The sequence below is a fragment of the Anolis sagrei genome, chromosome 1, assembly GCF_037176765.1.
Source record: "Anolis sagrei isolate rAnoSag1 chromosome 1, rAnoSag1.mat, whole genome shotgun sequence".
Lineage (NCBI taxonomy): Eukaryota > Metazoa > Chordata > Lepidosauria > Squamata > Dactyloidae > Anolis > Anolis sagrei.
In genome coordinates this window covers 16,790,284-16,817,342 of record NC_090021.1, presented here as the reverse complement: position 1 = coordinate 16,817,342, position 27,059 = coordinate 16,790,284, and the positions used below count along the sequence as shown (strand labels likewise).

The window sequence follows — 27,059 nt, the reverse complement described above, 5'->3', positions numbered from 1 at the left end:
TGCCTGGCTTAAGGTGTGATCTTAAAGACTTAAAGCTCTGCAAGACAGAGTCTTTTTCTTAAGCCTTGCACTGCCATTCAGCATATGTGCTATAAAACACCTGGGATCCTGAAAGGACTCATACTAAGTCAACTGGCCTGTTCCCTTCTTCCTATTTTATTGCTTTATATATGTTTTCCAAAGTCAACAGGTGTCCTCCATAAGCTTCTTTTGCAGCACTTGTCTCCTTTCTGCAGGTGTAGAGCATAAGACATATTTCCAACAGCCTGGCCTTGCAACTCAGCTTGTTTTGAACTCCTATTTCATAGGTGCTTGACAATGCCATTGAAACAGAGAAGATGATTGAAAAGTACGAGTCGCTGGCTTCTGATCTCCTCGAGTGGATTGAGCAAACCATCATCATCTTGAACAACCGCAAATTTGCCAACTCGCTGATTGGAGTGCAGCAGCAGCTACAAGCGTTCAACACCTACCGCACAGTGGAGAAACCACCCAAGTAGGAGTCTTCTTTTTTAAAAAACCCTTTATAGAGACAATTATTTCCAATTTTCCCAAAGAGATGGGAATTCTCTAGGCAGTTTATATATCTTATAATTATGGACAATTAGGGGCTGTTGTGCTGTGCTCTCAACTTGTGTGTAGATAGCATCTGACGTCTTTTGAGCAGTTTCATGACACTTGTCTGGGTTACATCTGTGTCTTGCTTAATTTTGTGGTCAGTCTCCAGTAAACTGCCTTCACCACAAACAGGACAACAAAGTCTGAACCACAAACATCATAACATGGTGTAAGGATGATGGCAGTTATGTATATGGTAATGCAATCATGCCATAAATGTGTACACAACAGCCAAAAGGGGGGAAGGACTTTCGGTTGTGGGGATTAGCAGTCTGTTGCAGACCATTGAAATACTTCCTTGTGCGACATCTGAAAAAACACTCACATAAATCTTCTATTGAGCAATTACAAGTTGTAACTTTCAATAGTAACTTATTATTTCATGTCAAAAGCATGGCATAAATAAATAAGTATAAAACTGATGAAGGGAGCACAAGCAGCTAAATAATTTTAGACCAAAAACAGGCAATAGCAACCACATTGCCTGTAGCTTTAAGTACAGTAGTTTTTCCTCTGTGCATGAGGCAAGGCATTGTGGGCAAGCATACACGTGCTGAGTTGTTTGCTCCACAGTCCCACAAGAAGGGGGATTCTTCTAGGTCAGTGGTTCTCAGCCTGGGGTCCCCAGATGTTTTTGGCCTACAATTCCCAGAAATCCCAGCCAGTTTACCATCTGTTAGGATTTCTGGGAGTTGAAGGCTAAAAACACCTGGGGACCCCAGGTTGAGAACCACTGTTCTAGGTAGTGCCATTTTCCCAGGTTGTATTTTGATCTGCCATCTCCACTTCTGAGTCTGTTCAGGGACTTCCAAGTTGCCCATTCTTGCTTTGTCCCTGGAGGAAGACCCTCGTGGGGGGCCATCCAGTTGGAATTGCCTGATTTCTCTTCCTACAGGGATATTCTATGTTTTGCTGGAGGAACATTTAGAGGAGTGGTGGTTCTCATTAAACTTTTCCTTGATTTAAGTCTACTGGGAGGAGGCTGATAGCCATATAGTGGGTGGCTTTCACAGTGTTCAACCTTATTTTTCTCACAGTTGGCAGCAACTTCCCATCACACATCAGTGGGGACAGTGCCAGTGACTAAGTAGAGGTAGTTGCTGTTACAATTTATGTGTTGGGAAATTTGCAAGATTTTAAGTTGGACAGAGTTTTTATTATTTTCAACTCAAGAATTCTGTGCATCTTGAAAGCTTGCTTCTATTAGCTTCATTGGTGTCGGTCATGGGTTTCTACATGTTTGGGACTACAAAAACTATCTGCCAGCATAGGTAGTGGTTGACATAATGTGAATTGTAGTTCATCAAGATGTATAGATATAGAAGGCAAGAGCTTCCCCAGTCATATTCTGAATTACATTCTGAATTCAGCAAGATAAGACAAAGCAGACAGCCCAAGAAGAAATGTTAAAAAGAAATCACTCCAATTATTTCATAAGCGGAAATGCAACATGCCTGGTTGACTGTCTCTCTCCAGACTGTGATGTATGAAATAATTGAGATGGGAAGTTGTGAATCTTTTTTTGAATGTAATTTGTACAAATTTTTGGATGAAAATGTCCTTAACATTTCAATGGAAAGGTTATATTCCCCTCTGTGTTTGTCCTACTCCTTCTTCTCTGTAGATTCACAGAAAAAGGAAACCTCGAAGTCCTGCTTTTCACTATTCAGAGCAAAATGAGGGCTAACAATCAAAAAGTGTACATGCCCAGGGAAGGGAAGCTCATCTCAGATATCAATAAGGTAAATCCAATGCCTTTTTTTAATGTGTTCACCAATACCCCTATTAGTGATGGTAGCTGAACAGAGCAGTTATGCAGTTGAAGTCATAAATGGATTTATAGCATAGTCCACTGCCAGGATCTTGAGAGGATATATAGCCAGGGTAATAAGCAACTGACAATGCACAGGGCAAAGGTCATTCGGAGGGAGCAGTTTGAATCCATGATAAAGTCAATGCCAGAAGGATCCCTCTAAGGGTATGTCTACATTGGCCAGTAAATCCACAGCCAGTCCAGAGCAAAAATGTTCCAGATTGACCTTGGAGTCAGCCATATGCATCATGCTGGACCTACTGCAGCACCACATTATCATTCACATGGTCCAAATGGGCCAAGACCACAATGGATTCATTAGACCATTGGTTCTCAACCTGTGGGTCCCCAGGTCTTATGGCCCACAACTCCCAGAAATCCCAGCCAGTTTACCAGCTCTTAGAATTTCTGGGAGTTGAAGGCCAGAACATCAGGGGACCCACAGGTTGAGAACCACTGCATTAGACCATCCTCCCATCTTGTGTGTTGTCTTTCCCCTCCCAATTGGCTGCAGAACTCCATGCAAGCTCCTAGCCATCCCAGGCATCTCATTCGATGACAGCTGAGACACCCACACAACCATAGTGATCTCCCCATCTTCTTCCTAGCCATATGGGTACGTCTGTTGACCTCAGAATGGGGCATTCACAAGAGCCAGAAGCTTACCTAACATTCTGGGGCTAGTTAAGAGTGGCCACAGTAGACATACCCATAACCAGTTGAAAATCTTGCAGCTCTCCAGAGGCTAATGGACTGCACAGCATGTCTCAGCATTCTTCAGAATTAGCTGTCCTAGCTAAGGCTGCAGAATGATTCCTGTCTATTGTATTATTGGTAGGCAAACTGCTACAAATAATACAGCTTGGAACGGTCCTTGGCTATAATTAGTAGAGTCCCCTACCTAGCCAGTGTAACCAATGATTAAGCTTGGTGGGGAATGGTTCTGAGAGCATTGTTATTTTATTTTTAAAGTAATCTTACAAGCTCTGAGTAGAGCTCGGAAAACTTTGACCTATGAGCCAAATGCAAACCTGTAGACTGAACCCATAGGTTCTCGTTAGATCATGCCTTCTCTCACTAATCCACTCTTTCACTTGTTACTTGCCCTGTTCCAGGTTACTGATTCAGTTTCCATCTTGATTCTGCCCCATAATGATGCATCTAATACATGGGCCTTGTGTATTAATTTAAACCGAGCTGTTATATGATAGCTGCTTTTAAATATTTGAAGGGATGTCACACAGACGGAACAAGCTGTTTTCCTGCTGCTCCAGAAACTAGGGCACAAATCAATGGGTACAAATTATAAGAGAAACTGGGTCCACCTTAACATTAGGAAGAATTTGTAAGAGTTTTTGGAGTGTGGAATACACTACATGGACTGAAGGGGGAGGGTGAGATCTTCAACTCCAAAAGAATGTCCAAATTTTGTATTTATTAATGGCAGGAGGTTGGACTAGATTACCCCCGTAGTACCTTCCAAGCTCTTAAGGTTCCCTGATTCTCTGGTTCAGAGCAACCACTTAAATTACACTCTGTCAGTGTTCATGTGCAGACTACAGTTCTGGAGACCAGAATTTGTTTCTCTGCTCAGCCTGGAAACCAACTTTGGGCAAGTCACACACTCTCAGACCCAGAAAACCTCATGATGGAATAGTTTTAGAACAGGAATGAACAAATGTCAGCCCTTCATGTGTTTTGGACTTCAACTCCCACAATTCCTAACAGCCTACCAGCTGTTGGGAATTGTGGGAGTTGAAGTCCAAAACGCCCGGAGGACTGAAATTTCCCCATGCCTGTCTTCAAGGCACACAACAATAAGCAGTTAGCTCTACAGAAACAAACTGAAATGTACTTGTAAACTGATGTGCTTTAAAACAGAACTACACCTTGTATCCTACTGCAGAGCAGAAGACACATAGTCCTGAATGGTGTTGGTAGAGCTGAATAGACCCTTTGAATAAGTGGGGTTTATATAAGTGTTGACTCCCCATTGAAAAATTAATGTAATTGTTCTACTGGGTGTGGGTAGTTGTCTATTGATTTTTCTCTACTTTACCCCCTGGTGGTGCAGCAGGTTAAACCGCTGAGCTGCTGAGCTTGCTGACCGAAAGCTTGGCAGTTCAAATCTGGGGAGCAGGGTGAGCTCCCACTGTTAGGCTCAGCCTTTGCCAATCTAGCCATTCGAAAATATGCAAATGTTAGTAGACCAGTAGGTACTGCCTTGGCAGGAAGGTAACTGTGCTCCATGCAGTCATGCTGGCCCCATGATCGTGGAGGTGTCTATGGACAATGTTGGCTCTTTGGCTTAGAAATGGAGATGAGCTCCACCCCCCAGAGTTGGACACAACTAGAATTAATGTCGGGGAAAACCTTTACTTTACTATAGTTGGAATTAACCAACATTGTTTTCTGGCAAGTTCATCCTGACAAGTCCTGTGGAAATGAATAGACCAAATGTGATCTTCTGAAGATCCAGTGGAACTTGATCAGAATATCTCACTGGTATGTTCATAGAGTTACTGACTTTCTGGGATGGACAAGGGAAAAGAGGCTGGTACAGAAGGAGGGGGAAAACTTGTGAAAAACCTGATTGGAATGCAGCCAGGATCCTTGGAAAGAAGACAGGCTGCTGCTGTGCTGGTCTAACCGGATGAACAGCAACCCGTTTGGCCAGATCCCTGGGGGATAACAAAATGCTTTAAAACAAGATAATCATTCCTCATTTGCCTTTCATTTCTGCCTGGAATTCCCAGAGGGTCTGTTACTTCTCTCCACAATTACAGTGATAAATGCTACCTCTTGCCCATGTGCTCCTGTTGGACATTTTTCACATGCTTTTGCCTGTAAGGTCCTAAAAATGCTTAGGTTCCAATAGGGCGTCTACCAGGAATCCTGGATAACATTCAGAGAGATACATGTTTTTGTCTGTTTTAGCAACAAAAAAAGTCGTAAAGGCATCCAGTAGCATCTTTGAGACTAACTGGGTTAAATGAGCTTGTCTAGTTAGTGCTACTGGATTCCTCTATGCCAGGCATGGGAAAACCTTCTAATTTGGGGGCTGCATGGTGGGCAGGAGTGGGATGGGCAGGCCAGGAGGGAGGGAGTCTTCCCCAAGCCCCCTCCCCACTCTTTACTCCCTTTTCTCTTCTGTTTTGGAGGAATAAAGTGAAGGAAAGATGGGAAACATTTGGATCCCAAAAGGGATATCCTTGGTCAGGATGAGATGGAGGACAGGAGAGAAAAAGTGTATCCGTTAGACCCCGAATTGCCTACTCCTGATATAGAATCCAAAGCTGGAAGAGACCCCCAAGGGCCATCCAGTCCAAGCCCCTGCCATGCAGGGAGGCACAGTCAAAGCACTCCCAATAGACAGCCTCCAGGGAAGGAGACTCCACCACACTCTGAGGCAGCCTATGCCACTCCCCAGGAAGTTCTTCCTAATATTTTCAATCAACTCTCTTTCCCTACCATTTGAACCCATTGCTCCCTTGTGCCCTGGTCTCTAGAGCAATAGAAAGTCAGTTTTCCCCCTCCTCCTCCTCAATGGGACAGCCTTTTAAATCTTGAAAGATGGTTCTCATGTTCCCTTCTCTTCTCCCAGCTAAACATCCCCAGGAAGAAAGGAGGAAGGAAAAAGGGATGGAAGAGAAAAGGAAGGAATGACAAAAGGGAAGGCAAGAAGGAAGGAAAGGAGGGAGGGGAAAGAGAGAAGAAGGGAGGAAAGAGGGGTGGGAGGGGATGGAGGAAAGAGGGAAGGAAAGGAGAGAGGAAAGAGGGAAGAAAGGAAGAGAGAGAGGGAAGGAGGGAGGAAAGAGGGAAGAAAGGAAGGGAGAGAGAGAAGAGGGGAGGGAGGGAGAGAGGGAAGGAGGGAGGAAAGAGGGAAGAAAGGAAGAGAGTGGGGGAAGGAGGGAGAAAATGGGAGGGAGAGAGTGAAGGAGGGAGGAAAGGGATGGATGGAGGGAGGAAAGAGGGAAGGATGGAAGGAGAAATACCGAGATACGGAAGGAAGGGAAGGATGGAAGGAGGAAGGAAAGAGAGAAGGAAGGTTAGGATGGTGAGAGAGAGGAGGGCCTGAGAAAAGAGCCCAAGAGGCTGTATGCGGCCCGTGGGCCTGGGTTTGCCCATACCTGCGCTATGCTTTTTTATCCTGAACATCATCTAACTATCTGTAGATCTGTTTGCTTGATAAACTCTCTAAGCTAAACTTGATTCTTAGCATTCATTTGAAACACACAAGTCATTATTTAAGACCTTCCTTCAAATTTAAAAGCTAATCAAATGAGTTGGACTTGGGTATTAGGAATGGTGGGCGTTGAAGTCCAAAACACCTGGAGGACCCAAGTTTGCCCATGCCTGCTTAAGATGCATGAGATTTTGGCTTTATTATAATGTTTGAGACATACTAGCTTTCCTGATTTCACATTTTACATATATTGCAACACAAAGTAGAGAAAAATCAATAGGCAACTACCCACACCTATTTTATTTGCTTCTGTCTCCTTAGCAACACTTTCAGATGTTTCAGTGCAGTCATGACATTCTGCATCCTATCTTGCTTCAAATTGAAAGCAGTTCTTGAGCATCCAATGAATTGTCTGATTCACTGTATGGTGAGCTCTCACAGAAGGGTAAAGTTTTTAAAACAAACTGCAAAAATGAGTGTGGCTCAGATAACAATCTGGTTTTATGTCTGTTTTACAGCATTGTAAAGTGCCAGAAGCAAAACAGGAACCATTGCAGTGCTTTGACCAATCCCAAATCTCAAGTTCAGTCATTATTTCTTTTCTTCCCATCATTAAGACATGCAATCCAGATATTTCCGTATTATTATTAATGTTGTGCAACATTGATTTGGTGCTAAAGCAGACTTTGGAGATCTCTCAGGGTTTTTCTTTGATTTATGTAAATAACGTTTGAAAAATTAATTCCCCCTCCCATTCCTCAGGCCTGGGAAAGACTGGAAAAAGCTGAACATGAAAGAGAACTGGCCCTGCGAAATGAGCTCATCCGACAGGAGAAACTGGAACAACTTGCCCGCAGATTTGACCGCAAGGCAGCTATGAGGGAGACATGGCTGAGCGAAAACCAGCGTCTGGTTTCTCAGGTGAAGCCTTTTTTTAATAAACAGAATTGTTTGGGTGACTAAAGCTACAATATTATGCTCAATCACTTCTGAACAGACTTGTGTAGGATTGCATTGCAAACCCTTTTACACTGAGCTTTTGCAAACTGAAGAACGCACTGGGTTGTTGTAAGTTTCCCAAGCTGTATGGCATTTCTGGACCACTCTTAACAACTACCATGTCAGATTACACAGAGAAGCCATTGAAATCCACAAGCATGTGAGCAATTTCAACAGAAAGGAAGAAACCATGAAAATGAACAAAATCTGGCTATCTGTATTTTTAAAAAACACTAAAACCATAACAGTAAATAAAGATACAGGGGAACTCTGGACAAGAAACAATCAGGGCCAGCTAACACCTCTCAACAAAGGATTCCCCTGGGCAGTAAGAAGCCAGACCTTGAAACTGCTAGGCCATTAAATATGCATACTACCTGACTAGATTTCAGAAGCCTGGAACAGTCATTTCTTTCAACCACTAAAGCCTTTACACCTGTTCCTTGATATATAGTCCATCCCTTTCCCAGGGATGATTCATGCCCATAGTCTGAAAACATTTGGATTGTTTATTGGAAATTTATAGTACAATGATAAATTGTCTTATCTTGGAAATATTTGTCCTTTTGAACTACAATTCTCAGGATCCTTAGCCAAAATGGCCAATGGCTATGCTAACTGAGGTTTCTTGGTATTGCAGTCGAAAACAAAGGACTTTTCCAAGATGTGCTTCTTGGTCTGATAGAACTGTTAAACAGAACCCATTGTGTTTACAGGATAACTTTGGGTTTGACCTCCCAGCGGTGGAGGCTGCCACGAAAAAGCATGAAGCTATCGAAACTGACATTGCGGCATATGAAGAAAGAGTGCAGGCAGTGGTTGCTGTTGCCAGGGAGCTTGAGGCCGAGAATTACCATGATATCAAGCGCATCACCGCAAGGAAAGATAACGTGATCCGCCTGTGGGAGTACCTCCTGGAACTGCTCAAGGCGCGCAGGCAGCGGTTGGAGATGAACCTTGGTCTGCAGAAGATCTTCCAGGAAATGCTGTACATTATGGATTGGATGGACGAGATGAAGGTAAGTGGCCAACATGGGAGATAATTGAGCTTGGAGAAGGTTCAGGAGGTTCAGAGTTAGGCCCTTCACAGGGTAGTTGTTAGCTGATGGCTCAGATTCTGTACTTGCATGAGGAACGAGCATGACCTTTATCCACAGAACTGATATCAGTGGTTTCATTTATCCATGGTTTTACTTACTAACTGTGGTGGAGGCTCCTTCTTTGGAGGTCTTTAAACAGAGCCTAGATGACCATCTATTGGGGGGTGCTTTGAATGCGATTTTCCTGCTTCTTGGCAGGGCGTTGGACTGGATGCTCCATGAGGTCTTTTCCAACTCTAGGATTATGAGGACTTCTGTCCAAGCTACACCTGCTTCTCAGTTCCTCTGTCATTGCACTGGTTCTAATACTTTGTAAAGTACCTTGAGTCCCATTATTGGGACTCAACTGGGGTAAAAATGATTATGATTCCCATATCTGCAGGACATACATTCCTGGTGGATATGTGAATCTATGGACAATAATTGCAAAACCCATTGAGATGAATGCAATTAGCTAAAATGAAACAGAAGAGAAGTTGATGATCCACTGTATGCCATTTTCCAAAGTGTATTTCCAATAAAACTTATTGCCACAGCCACCTTGATGCATCTTCTTGAGACTAGGAGGCCAGTCAATGTTCTTTCTCAGGAGGGTAGATTCATCTAAAAGAGACATAGGCAAACTTCAACCCTCTAGATATTTTGGAGTTCAACTCCCACAATTCCTAACAGCAGGTAGGCTGTTAGGAATTGTGGGAGTTGAAGTCAAAAACACCCAGAGGTCTGAAATTTGTCCAGGCCTGATCTAAAAGGTTTCCAGTTGCTCAGTCCTAGACTATCAATCCTCCTATATGGACTCAATAGAAGGCTGCCATTTTGGATGCTTCATTGGCACCAATGGATACTTCTAACAATAATAGAGTTGATCTCTCTTTTCATACTGGAATACAAAAAGCACCTGCTTACTAATTGAATGGGGAAAGTCCTATGTATGTATTATAGAATCAGGCAGGTGTGACAAATGTTTTGAATTCTATGTTTGAACAACTTTCATATTTGATGTTTTTTTTTCCCTTGTGTGTACATCCCTTAGAACAGTGGTTCTCAACCTGTGGGTCCCCAGATGTATTGGCCTTCAACTCCCAGAAATCCTAACACCTGGTAAACTGGCTGGGATTTCTGGGAGTTGTAGGCCAAAAACATCTGGGGACCCCAGGTTGAGAACCACTGCCTTAGAACAAAACAGGCTGAATGGTGAGAGTTGAGGTTGGCTTTTATGGCATCTCTGTTGAAAACACCATCCATGCAAACTTAACTTTGATTGGTTGGTTTTGTGTGTACAGGTATTGCTGCTGTCTCAAGATTATGGAAAACATCTCTTGGGAGTAGAAGACTTGCTGCAGAAACATGCCCTTGTTGAAGCTGACATTTCCATTCAGGCTGAAAGAGTGAGAGGAGTCAATGCATCCGCACAGAAATTTGCCACAGATGGAGAGGGTATGACTGGTACTATTTACATGACCTTGGAGGCATTCCTGTTGTCACCAGATGTTTATCGGGTTTTAGAGTTGGAAGACACTAGTCTTCTAAGTGTGTAAAGTTAACACAGTCAAGAAGTAATGTTATAACTTTGGTTATGTCTGTTCCATTTTACATTGAGGCACTGGCACATTATTTATACTAGACTAGGTGTAGTGAATCAGTGATATTGATAGTATACACAAAGTCATTATAGGATATTATTTGATAAAACTCAGTAGCATTGTGTATATATTAAGTTTCTTTAGCTATACTTACAGCTAGTATAGTATCTGTATTGAGCTTTCACCAATGTACCTTTAACTTTTTGGATTCCTCACATCAATAGTTTATGTCTACGTTGAATTGGTATCCAGCAAGACCCATCTACCAAGTCCAAACATTTTCCACTAGTAATCAGGAGGCGTAAGCCCCGGTCTCATTGTTACTGATGTAACTGTGCCAATGTGGGTGGTGACAGCAAGATCAAAAAGGTTACAGATATATCAGCCTTGGAGAAAGTAAGACATTAAAGAAATACACTGCTCTGAGCTGGCTGGTTTTGTCTACCTTCCCACGTCACTGCTGGGCAGTGCTGCAAAAAAAAATGTACGAGAATTCTGTCCACGATCTGCAACATTTGACATTTTCCCCACTATCTTATTTCTTCTCTTCCTTATCTGCCTTAACCAGCATGCCAAGTGTAACAGAACACAATGCACCACTGAAATTGGGCCACACGCTATCAAAGAGTAGTGTCATGTTATATGGTGTCGTGTTTATGCTGCCTGCTTGTGGCTCCTTCACAATTCTCTGCAGCTTATTGGTTTTCTCTCATCACATTGATTGGGGTGGTAGAAAGCAAGCATGGGGAATCTTGGAAGTACTTGTCCATTGAGCAGAACAATACTGCTCTGAGTTCAGCAACTGGGTTTTCATGCACCATACCAGATTGGAACCTGTTTGTGTGCATCTGTGAAACAATATGGGGGGTCTCAGAGCATGTTCTAGCAAAGGGCAGGCTCTGACATGCCTCAGGATGACATCTCAGAAGATTGCATGTGCTAAGTTGAGGATGATCTCATTTGATGAATCTATGAGCAAGCGTAAAGCAACAAGAATTCGGTTAACTTTGGTTGTAAATACTTTTGGACTGTTCTACAGTGAATTCATTTTCCATGTCACTCTCCCACAACTCTCTTTGTCTCTGCTTGTTGATAGGTTACAAACCATGTGACCCACAAGTTATCAGAGACCGCGTGGCTCACATGGAGTTTTGCTACAAAGAATTATGTCAGTTATCGGCAGAACGCCGAGCCCGTTTGGAAGAATCCCGGCGCCTATGGAAGTTCTTCTGGGAAATGGCTGAAGAGGAGGGATGGATAAGAGAAAAGGAGCAGATCTTATCATCAGATGACTATGGAAAAGACTTAACCAGCATCGTCCGGCTTCTCAGCAAGCATAAGGCATTTGAAGATGAAATGAGTGGTCGGAGCAGCCACTTCCAACAGGCCATCAAGGAAGGGGAAGATATGATCGCTGAGGATCACTTTGGGTCTGAGAAGATCAGAGAGAGGATTACAGACATCCAGAATCAGTGGGCTAACCTGGAACAGCTCTCTGCCTTCAGGAAGAAGCGCCTGGAAGAAGCATCCCTCCTTCACCAATTCCAAGCTGATGCCGATGACATTGACACATGGATGTTGGACATCCTCAAGATTGTCTCTAGCAGCGATGTCGGCCATGATGAGTATTCCACGCAGTCCTTGGTTAAGAAACACAAAGATGTCGCTGAAGAGATTGCAAGCTACAGGTCAATCATTGATTCTCTTCACGAACAAGCCAGAGCCTTGCCACAGGAACATGCCGAGTCGACAGATGTGAAGAACAGGCTGGTGGGAATAGAAGAGAGGTTCAAAGAGGTTGCTGAACTCACACGGCTTCGTAAGCAAGCCCTGCAGGACACTTTGGCTCTGTACAAAATGTTCAGCGAGGCAGATGCTTGCGAGCTTTGGATTGATGAGAAGGAGCAATGGCTAAACAACACAGAGATCCCTGAGAAACTAGAAGACCTGGAAGTGATCCAGCACAGGTGAGATGGCTTTCATTGGCTCTTTTTGTTTCATTTTTTATCTTGTTTCACCCCTGGCTGTACATTTACATTGTTTTTCTTATGCACTCCACCTCTAGATTTGAAAGTCTAGAACCTGAAATGAACAATCAAGCCTCACGTGTTGCTGTGGTTAACCAGATTGCTAGACAACTGATTCACAATGGACATCCCAATGAAAAGGAAATCAAAGCGCAGCAAGATAAGCTCAATACAAGGTGAGGAATATTGACGTTTACCTGTCTTTTGTACTCTTAAGTGCATCTTTACTACCTCTGTGAGTGCTATTAAAACTAGATCCACATAAATAGAAAGTTACTTGAGCTCTTTATGCCATTTTGTTTGCTCAGCTAAGTATACAGTATGAGTTTGCTTTTGAAGAATAAGATGAGCAATTGTCATCGCGTTGTGCAGACTTAAGACTTTAAAGTTGAGTAACAGTGTGCCAAAATAATAATAATACAGGAACCAAGAGGAAGGTTCTCCTATTTTTGTTATGCAAAGATTCTAACATTTGTATCAAGTCATCATCATTAATAAGAACCTTAGGTACAGTACAGCACACAGAAAATCTTTCCATTCGTCTTCAGATTATTTGCATAATATAGTAGAAAGCATTGCCTTCTATATGCTTTTGCCTACAACTCTCACACTTTCTTATTGTTGGCCACACTTACTGATGCTGCTGGGAATTTGTGTCTAAACATCTGGCAAGTGAAAGGTTCCCAACAGTAGAAGCACTGAAATTATGTTCATTGTTTACAGTGGAGAGAGGAAAGGAAGCAAAATGTTTCATGCGTTTGATTGGTTTCTTATTTAGTTTTGGAAAGTGGGGCAATTAATTAATTTGCTTTCTGAATTTCCCCCCTTTTTGGTTTTTTGTTCCAGGTGGAGTCAATTCAGAGAACTAGTGGACATAAAGAAGGATGCTCTCCTCTCCGCTCTCAGTATCCAGAACTATCACCTTGAATGTAATGAAACCAAATCTTGGATCAGGGAGAAGACTAAAGTTATTGAATCCACCCAAGAGCTTGGCAATGATCTGGCTGGAGTTATTGCTCTTCAGAGGAAGCTGACTGGAATGGAACGTGACTTGGTTGCTATTGAGGCCAAGCTAAGCGACCTCCAGAAAGAGGCTGAGAAGTTAGAGTCGGAGCATCCTGACCAAGCTCAAGCCATACTGTCCCGACTTGCTGAAATCAGTGACGTTTGGGAAGAGATGAAAACCACCCTGAAAAACCGTGAAGAGTCCCTCGGGGAGGCCAGCAAGCTGCAGCAGTTCTTGCGTGACCTGGATGACTTCCAGTCCTGGCTGTCCCGTACCCAGACTGCCATTGCCTCGGAAGACATGCCGAACACGCTGACAGAAGCAGAGAAACTGCTCACGCAACATGAAAATATTAAAAATGAAATCAACAATTATGAGGAAGACTATCAGAAAATGCGGGACATGGGTGAGATGGTCACACAAGGGCAGACAGATGCTCAGTATATGTTCTTGCACCAGCGCCTGCAAGCCTTGGACACTGGATGGAATGAGCTGCACAAAATGTGGGAGAACCGGCAGAATCTTCTCTCCCAGTCCCATGCCTACCAGCTCTTCCTCAGAGACACAAAGCAAGCAGAAGCCTTTCTTAACAACCAGGTAAGGAGAGATGGGCCACACTTGTTTCATAGGTGGCATTCAGGCTGTGCACTCCTGTTTTGTGCCCAGTACCCCCAACTGCTTCTAGATTGATGGTGCACAGTTCATGTATTCTGTTGAATTGCAGTAATTGCCTCACTAGTCTCCCTTTCATTAGGAAGAATGTGGGTTTCCATCCTGTAATCTTGTTGGTTTTCTGTGCTACAGCAGGACAAGTTGGCATCTTCCTGTATCATAGAAACCAGCCGTGGGTACTGGTGAGGGTCAGCCATGCACTCCATGGTTGCACCTGAATTTCAGCCACCATCGTAGCAGATTGGATATGGCCCTTGGTAAATTCCATGGAATTCCAGTTCAACCCCAGAAAAGTCTCAAATTTTGGTGTATAGTATTGTTCATCTCTCCCACCTCCTGGATTCTATGGAGGAAGCTCCAATTTAGTAATTATTATTATTATTACTGTTATTTTATTTCTTACCCACCTCTCCTCATGGCTCATGTACCTCCATGAAAGTATACATACCAAAATGTATATCTATGAAATACATATTAAAACAGACAAAAGGGAGATCAGACAAAGGACATGCATTAAAATTAATGTTTATGTTTATGTCTGGATAGGCCTACTGGAAGAGACAGGTCTTCTCTTGTGTCTTAAATTCCGACAGCTGATTTAGCTATCGGAGCTCTACTGGCAGGTTGTTGCACAGCCTTGGGGTGGCCAATGAAAAGGACCTTTGGGTGGTGGTTGCCAGTTGGGTTCTGGCTGGTTCGAGCAGATGCCCCCTAGAAGACTGAAGTGTATGGGGTGGATTGTATGGGAGAAGACGATCCTTAAGGTAACCTGGGCCCAAATCATGTAGGGCTTTAAAGGTCAAAACCATCACCTTGTATTTTGCCCGGAAACTAATTGGCAGCCAGTGGAGTGACTGTAGGATAGGTGTAATATGCTCACTGCTAGATGTTCCTGGAACCAATCTGACTGCCGTATTTTGAACCAGTTGGAGTTTCCGAACTTGTTACAAGGGTAGCCAACATAAAGCACATTGCAGAAGCGTAACCTTGAGGTTACCAATGTGTGCACTACTATCTTCAGGTCCTCCAAATTTAGGAAGGGACTCAGCTAGCAGATCAGTTGAAGCTGATAGTAAGTACTATCAGTAATTGTAATTGTAAGTCTTGCTGAACAAGTTGATTTTCCTTTTACTGCAGTGCCCACTTTAAGCACTGCATATTGTTACAAATTCATGTAAATGTTTAGGTGGCATGCAATAATTTCTTACTGTTGTCAAATTTTTCGTGACCCCAACATTAAGCTAAGGGAATCCCATTTGGGGTTGTGATCCACAATTTACGAAGCAATGATCTAAACTATGATTGATTCAGATAGAATAGCAAGGTAGAATGACAAGGGCTAAATGTGGAAATCTTCTGATAAGGCATGAAAATGGGAGGAGTTTGTCTTTCATGGCCCTTCCAGACAGGCCCTATATCCCAGGATCTGATCCTAGGTTTTCTACTTTAACCTGGATTATATGAGTCTCCACTACCAGATAATCTGAGATAAACAGAAACCTGGAATCAGATCCTGGGATATAGGGCCTGTCTGGAACAGTCCTCATTTTCAGTCCTCCAAACTATGATTTGGAATATGAAGATAACATCTGAGTGTCAGTATGGATAATGTGTCTTGTGAGTGCTTGAACATATAACAACCCAAATATCTCCCCTTGCCTACTACTAACACAGCTTGAAAATGTTTTCCAGGAGTTGGTTTGCAAATGTGTTGATATAATTATGAAAACATATCTGATAATAGGTCTTTCTGTAACCTAAGTTCATGTGAAATGGTTTTGTTCTGGCATCACAATGTAAGAAGAGTAACGTAATTAAGTAAATTGGTCTGTGGAAATTACTAAGAACATTATATCTCTCCATGCCGTATTGATTTTGTGACCAGTGGTGATTTTGTGATTAGAGTCCTTTATATTTCTCTTTTCTATCTTGCATTTTAAAACGATAGGAATATGTTTTGGCACATACTGAAATGCCCACCACTTTGGAAGGAGCAGAAGCTGCTATCAAGAAACAAGAGGATTTCATGACCACAATGGACGCCAACGAGGAGAAGATCAATGCTGTTGTAGAAACTGGAAGGAGACTAGTCAGTGATGGCAACATCAACTCCGACAGGATCCAAGAGAAAGTGGATTCCATTGATGACAGGTACAATGTCCTCAAAATATTTAGACCATTAGGATTGCCAACTACTATTAATCTATTTGTTTCTCAGATACGTATATCATTTTGTATTTAGGAAAGGCTTTGAATGGTTTGTAACGCAATACAGGCAGAAGGAAGCCATTAGGGCTGGTTAGATTTTTTTTTTTAAAAAAAAAAGTATTGATTGATTGATTTTGCAAATTAAAAATTAAAATTATAAATGTTGCAGTAGACCTGCTTATTACCTGAGCTTGTTGAAAGTGACTTCATGTTTACACAAAGAGCTGTGAATACCATAGAATCGCTTTGGATGAGCTATCGATGCCTGGGAACAAAAAATTAAAGCTAGTACAATTTAGGGAGAGAAGAATGGACAGAAAGAATGCTATATGGATAGTTTATATAGCAGCTTTTGGATAAGTAAGTAAGTATGGATGTTTTATATAACAATCTACAGGGAAATAGAGCTACAACTCTCACCAAACACTGAGGATTTTGCCAGTTTGGAGGAGCCCGAAGGATTTTTAAAATTTCCTAATTATGTTTAATAGTACGTATTTCTGCTTCCCCTTAAATTTTACTGAAAACATATGGATGAGTATTTTATCCCCATGGCTACAAAATATCAAGACATCTTAAGACTCTAGGAACAATACTGCAACTGAGGGATTTTGAGGATGCTTAATAACTTGATCTTGGAGTCCTCATGCACAACAAGTTAAACATGAGCCAACAATTTGATGCGGCAGCAAAAAAAACCAATGGGGTTTTGGCCTGCATCAATAGGAGCATAGTTTCTAGATCCAGGGAAGTCATGCTCCCTCTCTATTCTGCCTTGGTTAGACCACACCTGGAATATTGTGTCCAATTCTGGGTACCACAATTGAAGAGAGATATTGACAAGCTGGAATGTGTCCAGAGGAGGGCGACTAAAATGATCAAGGGTCTGGAAAACAAGCCCTATGAGGAGTGGCTTAAAGATCTGGATATGTTTAGCCTGAAGAAAAGAAGGCTGAGAGGAGACATGATGAGGGGCATGTATAAAGATGTGAGAGGAAGTCACAGGGAGGGAGAAGCAAGCTTGTTTTCTGGTGCCCTGGAGAGTAGGATGCAGAACAATGGCTTCAAACTACAAGAAAGGAGATTCCATCTGAACATTAGGAAGAACTTCCTAACTGTGAGGGCAGTGGAACTCTCTGCCCTGGAGTGTGGTGGAGGCTCCTTCTTTGGAAGCTTTTAAACAGAGGCTGGATGGCCATCTGTCAGGGGTGCTTTGAATGCAATTTTCCTGCTTCTTGGCAGGGGGATGATGGCCCATGAGGCCTCTTCCAACTCGATGATTCTGTGGCGAAAGGCAGAAGTTTGTGGTAGTCTTGGAGGCACTTGAAGTTGCCCACGTTTTCTAGTTGCTGACGTTCACTGTTTTCAAGTGCTTCCTATTTTTCTTGGGTCATTCCAGAAATCCTTGGCTGGAAGATCTGTAAAGTAACTACTACAGGGTTTTCAAATCACACTGTGATCAGCAAACCTTCCCAAACCCTGGTAGACTGCAGGATTGTTTATAGAGAGTGGAGGCGATGACAGTGGCTATCAACACCACCTCATTAATGTACCCAACACACCTCCTGCACTGACGTCTCTGCCAAATCCGTCTAGACTTAAGCAGTTAGCCATGAGAAGTGCTGCACACACCTATCCAGCCACCTTGGCGATCATTAGCATTGTCAGGCAAACGTGTTGTGAGCACAGCAGGATAAAGAATTTTTGCAAAATCCAGCAATGTGACCTTCCAGGTTATCGTTGATTGCCAAACACGTGTCCCAGTCAGTGGTAAGGGCACACCTGGTTTGGACACAGAACATCCCAAACTCATTCTTCGGCATCTTGAGTTGGAGGATCTGGGAAAGACTTCTTGCCTGAAATAGTAGCCAATAATGCATGAGATGGAGAAGAAGCAAGACATGGTATAAGCAAAGTTTTGAAAAATTATAATTTCAACAGCTCCCTAGATGGGTTGTTGTAGGTTTTTTCGGGCTGTACGGCCATGGTCTAGAGGCATTCTCTCCTGACGTTTTGCCTGCATCTATGGCAAGCATTGTCAGAGGTAGTGAGGTCTGTTGGAACTAGGAAAAAGGGTTTATGTATCTGTGGAATGACCAGCTCCCTAGATGCTAGACACTATAGTCTGAGAAAAGTAACACCTCCAAATTTTGAGTATAAGGCATCTGTGGACAATGAAGGGAGATGTTGACAAGCTGGAATGTGTCCAGGGGAGGGCGACTAAAATGATCAAGGGTTTGGAGAACAAGCCCTATGAGGAGTGACTTAAAGAGCTGGGCATGTTTAGCTTACAGAAGAGAAGGCTGAGAGGAGACATGATGAGGGCCATGTATAAATATGTGGAGGGAAGTCATAGGGAGGAGGGAGCAAGTTTGTTTTCTGGTGCCCTGGAGACTAGGACGCAGAGCAATGGCTTCAAACTACAGGAAGAGATTCCACTTGAACTTTAGGAAGAACTTCCTGACTGTGAGAGCTGTTCAGCAGTGGAACTCTCTGCCCTGGAGTGTGGTGGAGGCTCCTTCTTTGGAGGCTTTTAAACAGGCTGGATGGCCATCTGTCGGGAGTACTTTGAATGCGGTTTTCCTACTTCTTGGAAGGGGGTTGAGCTGGATGGCCCACGCGGTCTTTTCCAACTCCATGATTCTATGTTTCAAAATACACAACTTCCTTTTCCTAGAATATGTATCTATTGCCACCTGGAAAGTGATCTTAAGCCTGTTGCTTTATTTAAGGATTATAGAAACCACTGGAGCTTGCCTTGGTAAAAAGCAAGTTTATGGGGTGCTGAGTCATAGCAAAGACTTATTAAAGAGCCTTTGAGGAAGCAGGGCTTGTGTGAGAACGCCTCTTAATATGTAATGCAACCTATTAGGAGAAAGTTATGGCAAAGCATTTTTACTTTCATGTGGTTTGAGTCTTTAAAAAAAGTAGTTGGATGGAATCTTTGTCCCGTATGATGGCAGAGAAATGTTCATTGACTGAAGGCAGAAACTGGCCCAGTTTTTGTGGCTAAATCCAACACAACTCAGATGATGCACAAGAAATAGAGCTGCTGCTGCGTGTAACCAGCATGGTTTTAAAAGCTTCATGTTTCAACTGCAAAACTGGAGAGAGCTGCCGCCACCACACAACTCTTACTTTATTTCTGGAATTGTAGATGTATTTATTTAGGATTTTGAAAAGATTTAGATTTACCGTAGGCCCTCCGCATTTATAGAACTTCTTCAAAAGTGGATAAAACCACTTTATTTATTTATTTATTTATCTATCTATCATATCAGAAGCAAACCAAGGGTACAGTTATTTATTTATTTATTTACATTATTTATATCCCACCCATATCAGCCTGCAGGCGACTCAGGGCGGTCTACATATCGGCACAATTCAATGCCATCAATACATACATTCAAAAAGCAAAAACGATTAAGTGCATTTAGACAAAAAAGACAGTGCAATGACAATTTAAACAATTTAAAAAGAGCTATATCCTCTCATTCCAATCCTCATCTGGTTCGTCATCTTGGCCGTTCCTGGGTCATTCTCCATCTCAAGCTTGACTATCTATTCCGGGGTTCCAAATGCTTGCTCGAAGAGCCAGGTTTTTACTCTCTTCCGAAAAGTCAGGAGGGAGTTGTAATGTGTTCACAAAAAGCACACATTTTAAATAATTTGGCATTATATTAAATGTCCTTTGACCAGTAGCTGGCCACTTGGAGTGCCTCTGGTTAGAAGGGCAAAGATGGATCTGTCTAGGGAGGGAGTTCCAAAATCTGGAATCAATCACTGTGTTCCCATCAAACACATTTGAGAAGGAGATGGAATAGCAAGAAAGTCCCTCTTGAGCCGAATTTGGAGGTCTAGTAAGCCCATAAAAGAAGGCATAGTCAACAAATAACCTGGATCCAAGCTGTATAGGGTTAGGAGTTTATGCGGACAAGCTGTAAGAGCATATATTCCCCCCAAAAAACAGAAAGGGGATTCTTGTTGGAAGCTTTCCCTGCTCAGTTCCATCAGGCCACGAAGCCAGAACAAAGATTGTCTTAGCCTGTTAGAAGCCTGAAGATGTCAATACCACATGTTTTATTAACTGACTGTCCCCCAATTGCTGCAATTATCATCGACAATTGAGTCCTTCTACAAAATTTGACATGGTTCAGATTAATGCCCTATCAAGGTATCTGTGGTAGGACAAGATCTTGGAAAAATTACTTGTTGGATTACAATTTTTTAGAACTATAATTTCCTAGTCATACTGGTTGGCAGATCCTAAGACAGTGGTTCTCAGCCTATGGGTCCCCAGGTGTTTTGGCCTACAACTCCCAGAAATCCCAGCCAGTTTACCAGCTCTTAGGATTTCTGGGAGCTGAAGGCCAAAATATCTGGGGACCCGCAGGTTGAGAACCATTGTCCTAAGAGTTGCATTATCAAAATGTAGTGAAGGGTTTTAGGAGACACAAAGTTTCTTAACTGCCATAACTCTTGAAACAGCCCCTCACAGAAATTCCATTCTCTGTCAAAATTCCCACCCTTCAAAACACTTGGTTTACTTTTAGTCTTTATGGAGGAACTTTGAGGCCGGTCATTGTGTCCTCATTTCAAGGAATTCTGTCCCTAATTAGCATCCAAAGATGGGGAGATATGCACGAGATTTGAAACAGAGCTTCTATTCATGGGGCATATAATAACCAAAACCACCATCTTCAGAGTTCTCACACTGAAAAGTCTCTTCCTTGTTTTTGTTTTTAACAGACATAAGAAGAATCGTGAGGTGGCTAGTGAACTTCTGATGAGATTGAAGGACAACAGAGATCTTCAAAAGTTTCTTCAGGATTGCCAGGAGGTACATTGTGGTTAAGATACTTTTGCTTTGTGTGTCGGTTTGTCTTTCGTCTCCAGTCCATTAATTTGTAACAGATGATAGATATCATCTGCCTAGGAACTGATTAACCTGTGATGGCAGCCAATTGTTAAGGAACTGCCCCACTTTTTCCTTAGACAATGGACAGAGATAGCATCATTTTATTAAAAAGGCATGGAAGGAGGCTGTTAGAAGAGCCCTCTGGACCAGATCCTAGAGATAATGTCAGTGATACAAATGAGCTTCCAATTGATCCCCCCCCCCCACCCCACCCCATGAATGGAAAATTAGAAGTGTATTAGATACTTGTTATCTCGATTTCTTACCCAGCTCAACATCCATTTTGTATTGTAAATATAGCAAATATTGGGGAATTGCTCTATATAGAAAAAATAACTTATGTGAGATGTAGGACTAAAGGAAATCCCATCCTCCCCACTGCATTCATCTTGTTTTGATGTGTAGATGAGATCCATCCGTTAGAAGGCTGGGACATGGTGTTCATCAGCTCTGGAGAGTCTCTTCCATTCAACCATAGACATTGTGAGGTGGAGATGCTAGCAATCTGACCTGACATCTTTATTTGTACATAATATTCAATTTCCCCAAGCCATTCAAACCTTATGAAATATTTAATTTTTGAATGACAATTCTCAGATCCCCATGTCCACCACAGCCAGCATGGCCAACAAGAAAAGTAACTCTCCTTAGCTATTTGAGGATCTGTCTCAGAAAACAGCTGGGAAGCAGAATCCTGTAGGGCAGAGGTTCTCAACCTGTGGATCCTTAAGTGTTTTGGCCCACAACTCCCAGAAATCCCAGCCTGTTTACCAGCTGTTAGGATTTCTGGGAGTTGAAGGCCAAAACATTTGGGGACCCACAGGTTGAGAACCACTGCTGTAGTGATTTGAGCATTGGATCCCTGCTCAGCCATGAAAACACGTTGGACAAGTCACACTCTGTTAGACTTAGTGGAAGGCAATGGCAAACCCCCTCTGAACAAATCTTGCCAAGAAAACCCCATGATAGACCTTAGGGTTGCCATTAGTCAGAAATAACTTGAAGATACACAACAATAACAACAGCTCTACAGATGAGGGAAAGCAATAAATCATGATGCCTAATAGATTGAGGGGTAAAGTCTGTTCAAATATGAGTGGAGTTTGATTATGAATTCATAGGGGATGGAAAATAGAGGAGTCATAGTTGTCTCTATATTATTAAATGATGACATTAAAATATTCCTCCCATGAATTTCCATGACCTTTCCTTTGCTACCATGATATGTGGTTGTTTCAAGGGCTTCAGCCACTGGCATAATGACCCATTCTATTCCCTCTCCTGCCCAAAATCTCTTCCCACGCTCATCTAAAATTGGAGTTTTGGAAACTCACCTCTCCATAGGTCAGGATAATATGGCACCCGAGGAGACATGTTGCCGCCCTGGAGGGCAGACCGGCCATTGCCCCAATGAGAACCTTTCCTTATCCCATGAATGGTGCCTTTGTTAGCTTCCTCTGAAAGGCAGATTCTTCTAATTCCCACAATTACACATTTTCCTTTTATTACCACCCTTAACGAGCCTTTTATGAAATGACCTTTGGAAATGTTCATGAATGGATGAAAAATGGTCTTTGTCGGCCAAAAATAGGGGTGGCTGAGCCAGCGAGCCAGTTCTGTTCCCCTTCGCCTGTGCCATTTGGATTCTGGGCGGAGGGTCCACTACAAGTCATGAAACTCAGGACAGGGTGGTTGGCTGAAAAGATGCAGAGTTTGCAGCTTCTGGAAGGCCTCCCTAAATGCACTGTGTTGTTTTGTTAATTACAACAAAGAAGGGAAAACAACACTCTGCTGGGTCTGGACTTTCGGCAGAAATTCCTTGGCAATAGCAGGATATTAAAATCGCTCTTGAAGTTACATACAGTGAAGTATGTGCTCTCACAAAATGGAAACTGCTAGAAAACAGATTTCCACACTTCCTTACAAATCTAATGTATGCATTTAACATCTTCACAAGAGAGCTGGGCATTGTGTTGTCAAAGGCTTTCATGGCCGGAATCACTGGGTTGCTGTGAGTTTTCCAGGCTGTATAGCTGTGTTCCAGAAGCATTCTCTCCTGACATTTTACCCACATCGTCAACCTCCGAGTATCCTTAACCTGTGAGGATGCCTGCCATAGGTGTGGGCAAAAAGTCAGGAGAGAATGCTTCTGGAACATGGCCATAGAGCCTGGAAAACGCACAGCAACCTGAGCTGGGCATGCTAATGGCTATGCTGGTTAGGTTATTTGGAAAGCCATTCTTCTCAAAAATTAGCTTACAGGTTTGAGTGTCAAACCCATAAGGGCTGCACATGGGTGAGTGGAGAGGGCATCTACATTGTAGAATTAATGCCATTTCATAGAATCATGAGTTGGAAGAGACCACATGGGCCATGACTCCATAGAATCATCTGGAGATCCTTCTTTCAGTCTCACCACCATCACAAGGACAGTTAATGGAGGACACAAGGAAGGGCCTTTTTAGTGGCTGCCCCTGGGCTCTGCATGTCTCTTCCCATGGTTAGAGGTTATTCTATGGTTAGAGGTACTTGCAGAGGAATTCCCAGTTCTCACACAAAGTGACCACCCCACACACTTGTTTTCTTTCTCCCCAGCTGTCCTTGTGGATTAATGAGAAGATGCTTACAGCACAGGACATGTCTTATGATGAAGCAAGGAACCTGCACAGCAAGTGGCTGAAACACCAGGCCTTCATGGCAGAGCTTGGTTCCAATAAAGAATGGCTGGACAAAATTGAAAAGGTAAGGGGAGTGGGGACAAAGCTCTGTGAAAGGGCTAGAAACATTCTAGTTGGGTCACTGAGATGCCGGTGTTTGGTCAAGACAGCTTGATTGGTACCTTTGGAAGCTGCAATTATAATGTATTTGTAGTGGTTGCAACCTCCAGTACTACATGAAAATCCTTTCTCCTAGTTAGTTTACACAGTTGCAGGTAAGGAAAAGTGGGTTATATATACCAGAATTCTCACATGCTATTGTTTAAAGCCATAATTTGCACCTGCTACCAATGGCTGAGTTTCGATACTCCAAAGCCACTGTCAAACAGCACTCACTTAGGAAGATCTTCCTAATGTCTAGGTTGAACCTTTTTTCCCCCTGTAGTTTGAATCCATTCCTCCAAGTTGTAGTCTCTGGAACAGCAGAAAACAAGCTCACTCCATCTTTAATGTGGCATCCTATCTTCAACATGGTATTATTGAGGGAATTTTTGCCTAGTGTAAACCAGGAGCTCCATGCCAAAGCCAGTGCTTGAGGACAAGTTAAGAGTGGGCAACTGTATTGCCTGTCCTCTGATTCTCAAATAATTATTTATAAAGCTATGAATTGATATCTAAACCTGGCATTGTAGGTCATGTCTTTGACTTGAAAAAGGCATGGCTGAAAATAGGTGGAGTGCAAGTTAATAGCTGTTGTAGCAGTACTGTTATGTCTCAGAACTCTATTTGTAGATGTCCACTCCGGGCTTTTTGTCTCCTTCAACCTTTGGACCTCAAGAGAATCAGTATTAAAGAGAATGGATGAGATTCTGTTGTTTTGCCAAAACCTTTAAAAAAATCCAGTAACAGTCAGTTCTGCTGCTCAGATTGACATAGCCAAGGGATCTCAATTACTCCTGGTTGACATTTCTGTTTTATTTGCAGGAAGGAATGCAGCTTATTGCTGAGAAACCTGAAACAGAAGGAGTCGTAAAAGAGAAGCTTACCAGTCTGCACCAGATGTGGGAAGTGCTCGAAAGCACCACCCAGACCAAAGCTCAGCGGCTTTTTGATGCCAACAAGGCTGAGCTCTTCACTCAGAGTTGTGCTGACTTGGACAAGTGGCTGAATGGCTTGGAGTGCCAGATCCAGTCCGATGACTATGGCAAGGATCTCACCAGCGTCAATATCCTGCTGAAGAAACAACAGGTGAAGGGATTGGAGTAGCCCTCAATTCAGCTTTCTTAGGGGCCAAATTCAACAATTGTAGCGAAAGAGAAATGGGAATTTATTTGTTCAGAATATTAAAGATCCTCAACTGCCTTTTCAGCCAGAAAGTATTGAAGGTGACTGTGGTTACACATTATCAAAGCATTTCTGTTTCTACAAAAATCTCTTACCTTTAACAATTTTCCATATGGCAATCGGTCTAGAATCCGTTTGTAGCTTTACCTTGGCATGAAAACCATTATACAAGCAGTTACACTTGTCAAAGTCTTTCATGGCCGGAATCACTGGGTTGTTGTAGGTTTTTGGGATGTATGGCCATGACCTCACAACCTCTGAGGATGCCTGCCACAGATGCAGCCAAACCATCAGGAGAAAATGCTTCCAGAACATGGCCATACAGCCCAAAAAACCTACAACAACCCACTTGCTTAGTTGTTTCATAAGCCTCTTGATGCTGATGGTAAACAATTATGGTAGCCTTGGGTTCAAGTAGTGAATGGTGGGCAACCAGACCCAACTATTTTGCAATGAGACGGGGTTTACTATTGGAGAGTGCCATATTTCACTGCTGCAGTTTTGCTACATTTGCTTCATTTTAGGCTGCACTCCCATGAATGAGATAAACAGTCTCTATTTCCCCCTGAACAGGGGCACAGACAGCAAACAAACTCAACAGGGGTGTTAACCCTTCCCGATGCTATCCAAACCTTGCACGTGCACACACGCACAAATATCCAACTTACATGCAAGTTCAACTTAGGAACAAACCTAGAGAAACTATCTTGTTTGTAACTTGGGAACTACCTATATATGGTCTTTCTAAATGTGTTTGATTTTCATGGGAGAGCAGAAGTAGATTTGGATAGGCTTAACTCACTAAACTAATACATATATATATATATATATATATACACACACACACATACATACATACATACATACATATACATACACACACACACACACACACACACACACATATTATCAGTAAAAGGGGTATACAGGCATGTCTCAGTTAACAAAGTATTTGGCAGTGAAGCTCCTGTTTGCATAATCCCTTTCCACCCATCAATATCAGTACTGGAAAACTAATGAAAGAAGACTAGAGAAAGACAGTGGTTTGGTGTCAGGTTGCAGCAGCACGTCTGCAGTAAATGATGTAATAAAACCTGAACTAGACAAAAATGCGATTTTATTTTCTCCCATTCTACTGCATCAGTGTGCACCTACCAACAATAGGTAAGATCAGTGGTTCCCAACATGAGGTCTGTGGACCACCAGTGGTCCCCAAGAATGAAAATATGGTCTGCGGCCTCACAATTGCTACACTGTTGCCTTGAAACCATGCAGCAATGAGAGCGACTGGTCTCAGGAAACCCTCTTATAGTGCCGAGGCAACAGGGATGCCAGGAGGGGAAGAGACGGACTACCCACGAAAGATTACTACTACCACATCAGCTCTAGATTATTAAATATGGTTTTCTTTGGGCAAGCAGATGGTGACTACTAGATGGCATATGTTCTGTATCAGAAATTAGAGCTGATGTGGTTTATCCAATACAATTTTCTGAATCAGTGCCCCAAAGAACCAAACTGAATCTAAAGTTGACCAAAAGCTGATTTGTAACCCTTTTGGTACTAATGTTGGAGAGTGGTCCCTGGTCAAGGTGTCCCTGGTCAAAAAAAGGTTGGGAACCATGGGGTTAGATGAATAGTAGCTGTTTCCAAAGTCTGTTAGTGAGCATGCTTAAAAAGCTTAATAGAAAATGAAAAGAAAATTGTAAGTTCTGTTAAGGACAGAAGATTCAGGAGAACATATACTTTGTTAACTGAGGTGGCATAAGACTCCTGTACCCACAGAACCCATATCTATGGTTTCATTTACTCATGCCAAAGAGAAATGGTCCCTCAGCATTTTCTAGGTCTTCCAAGGTAACCTTATGGCATGAGGAACTGAAAGTCAAGTAATTTAATGGCCTTTATTCAGATCTTCCATTTCATGG

General features: G+C 42.6%; 1 protein-coding gene across 5 annotated transcripts in view; it reads left to right on the top strand.

The window, feature by feature from the left end:
• Positions 1 to 27,059, top strand: part of SPTBN1 (spectrin beta, non-erythrocytic 1) — a 276,406-nt gene that overhangs the window by 212,654 nt on the left and 36,693 nt on the right. For all 5 annotated transcript variants that reach the window (XM_060754564.2, XM_067462900.1, XM_067462903.1 and 2 more), the window contains 12 exons: positions 309 to 496; positions 2,243 to 2,360; positions 7,380 to 7,538; positions 8,333 to 8,635; positions 10,000 to 10,153; positions 11,396 to 12,266; positions 12,365 to 12,502; positions 13,173 to 13,929; positions 15,953 to 16,155; positions 20,962 to 21,052; positions 23,726 to 23,872; positions 24,772 to 25,035. In XM_060754564.2, the coding sequence (XP_060610547.1) occupies positions 309 to 496; positions 2,243 to 2,360; positions 7,380 to 7,538; positions 8,333 to 8,635; positions 10,000 to 10,153; positions 11,396 to 12,266; positions 12,365 to 12,502; positions 13,173 to 13,929; positions 15,953 to 16,155; positions 20,962 to 21,052; positions 23,726 to 23,872; positions 24,772 to 25,035 (3,393 nt within the window). The remainder of the gene's footprint in view (positions 1 to 308; positions 497 to 2,242; positions 2,361 to 7,379; positions 7,539 to 8,332; positions 8,636 to 9,999; positions 10,154 to 11,395; positions 12,267 to 12,364; positions 12,503 to 13,172; positions 13,930 to 15,952; positions 16,156 to 20,961; positions 21,053 to 23,725; positions 23,873 to 24,771; positions 25,036 to 27,059) is intronic.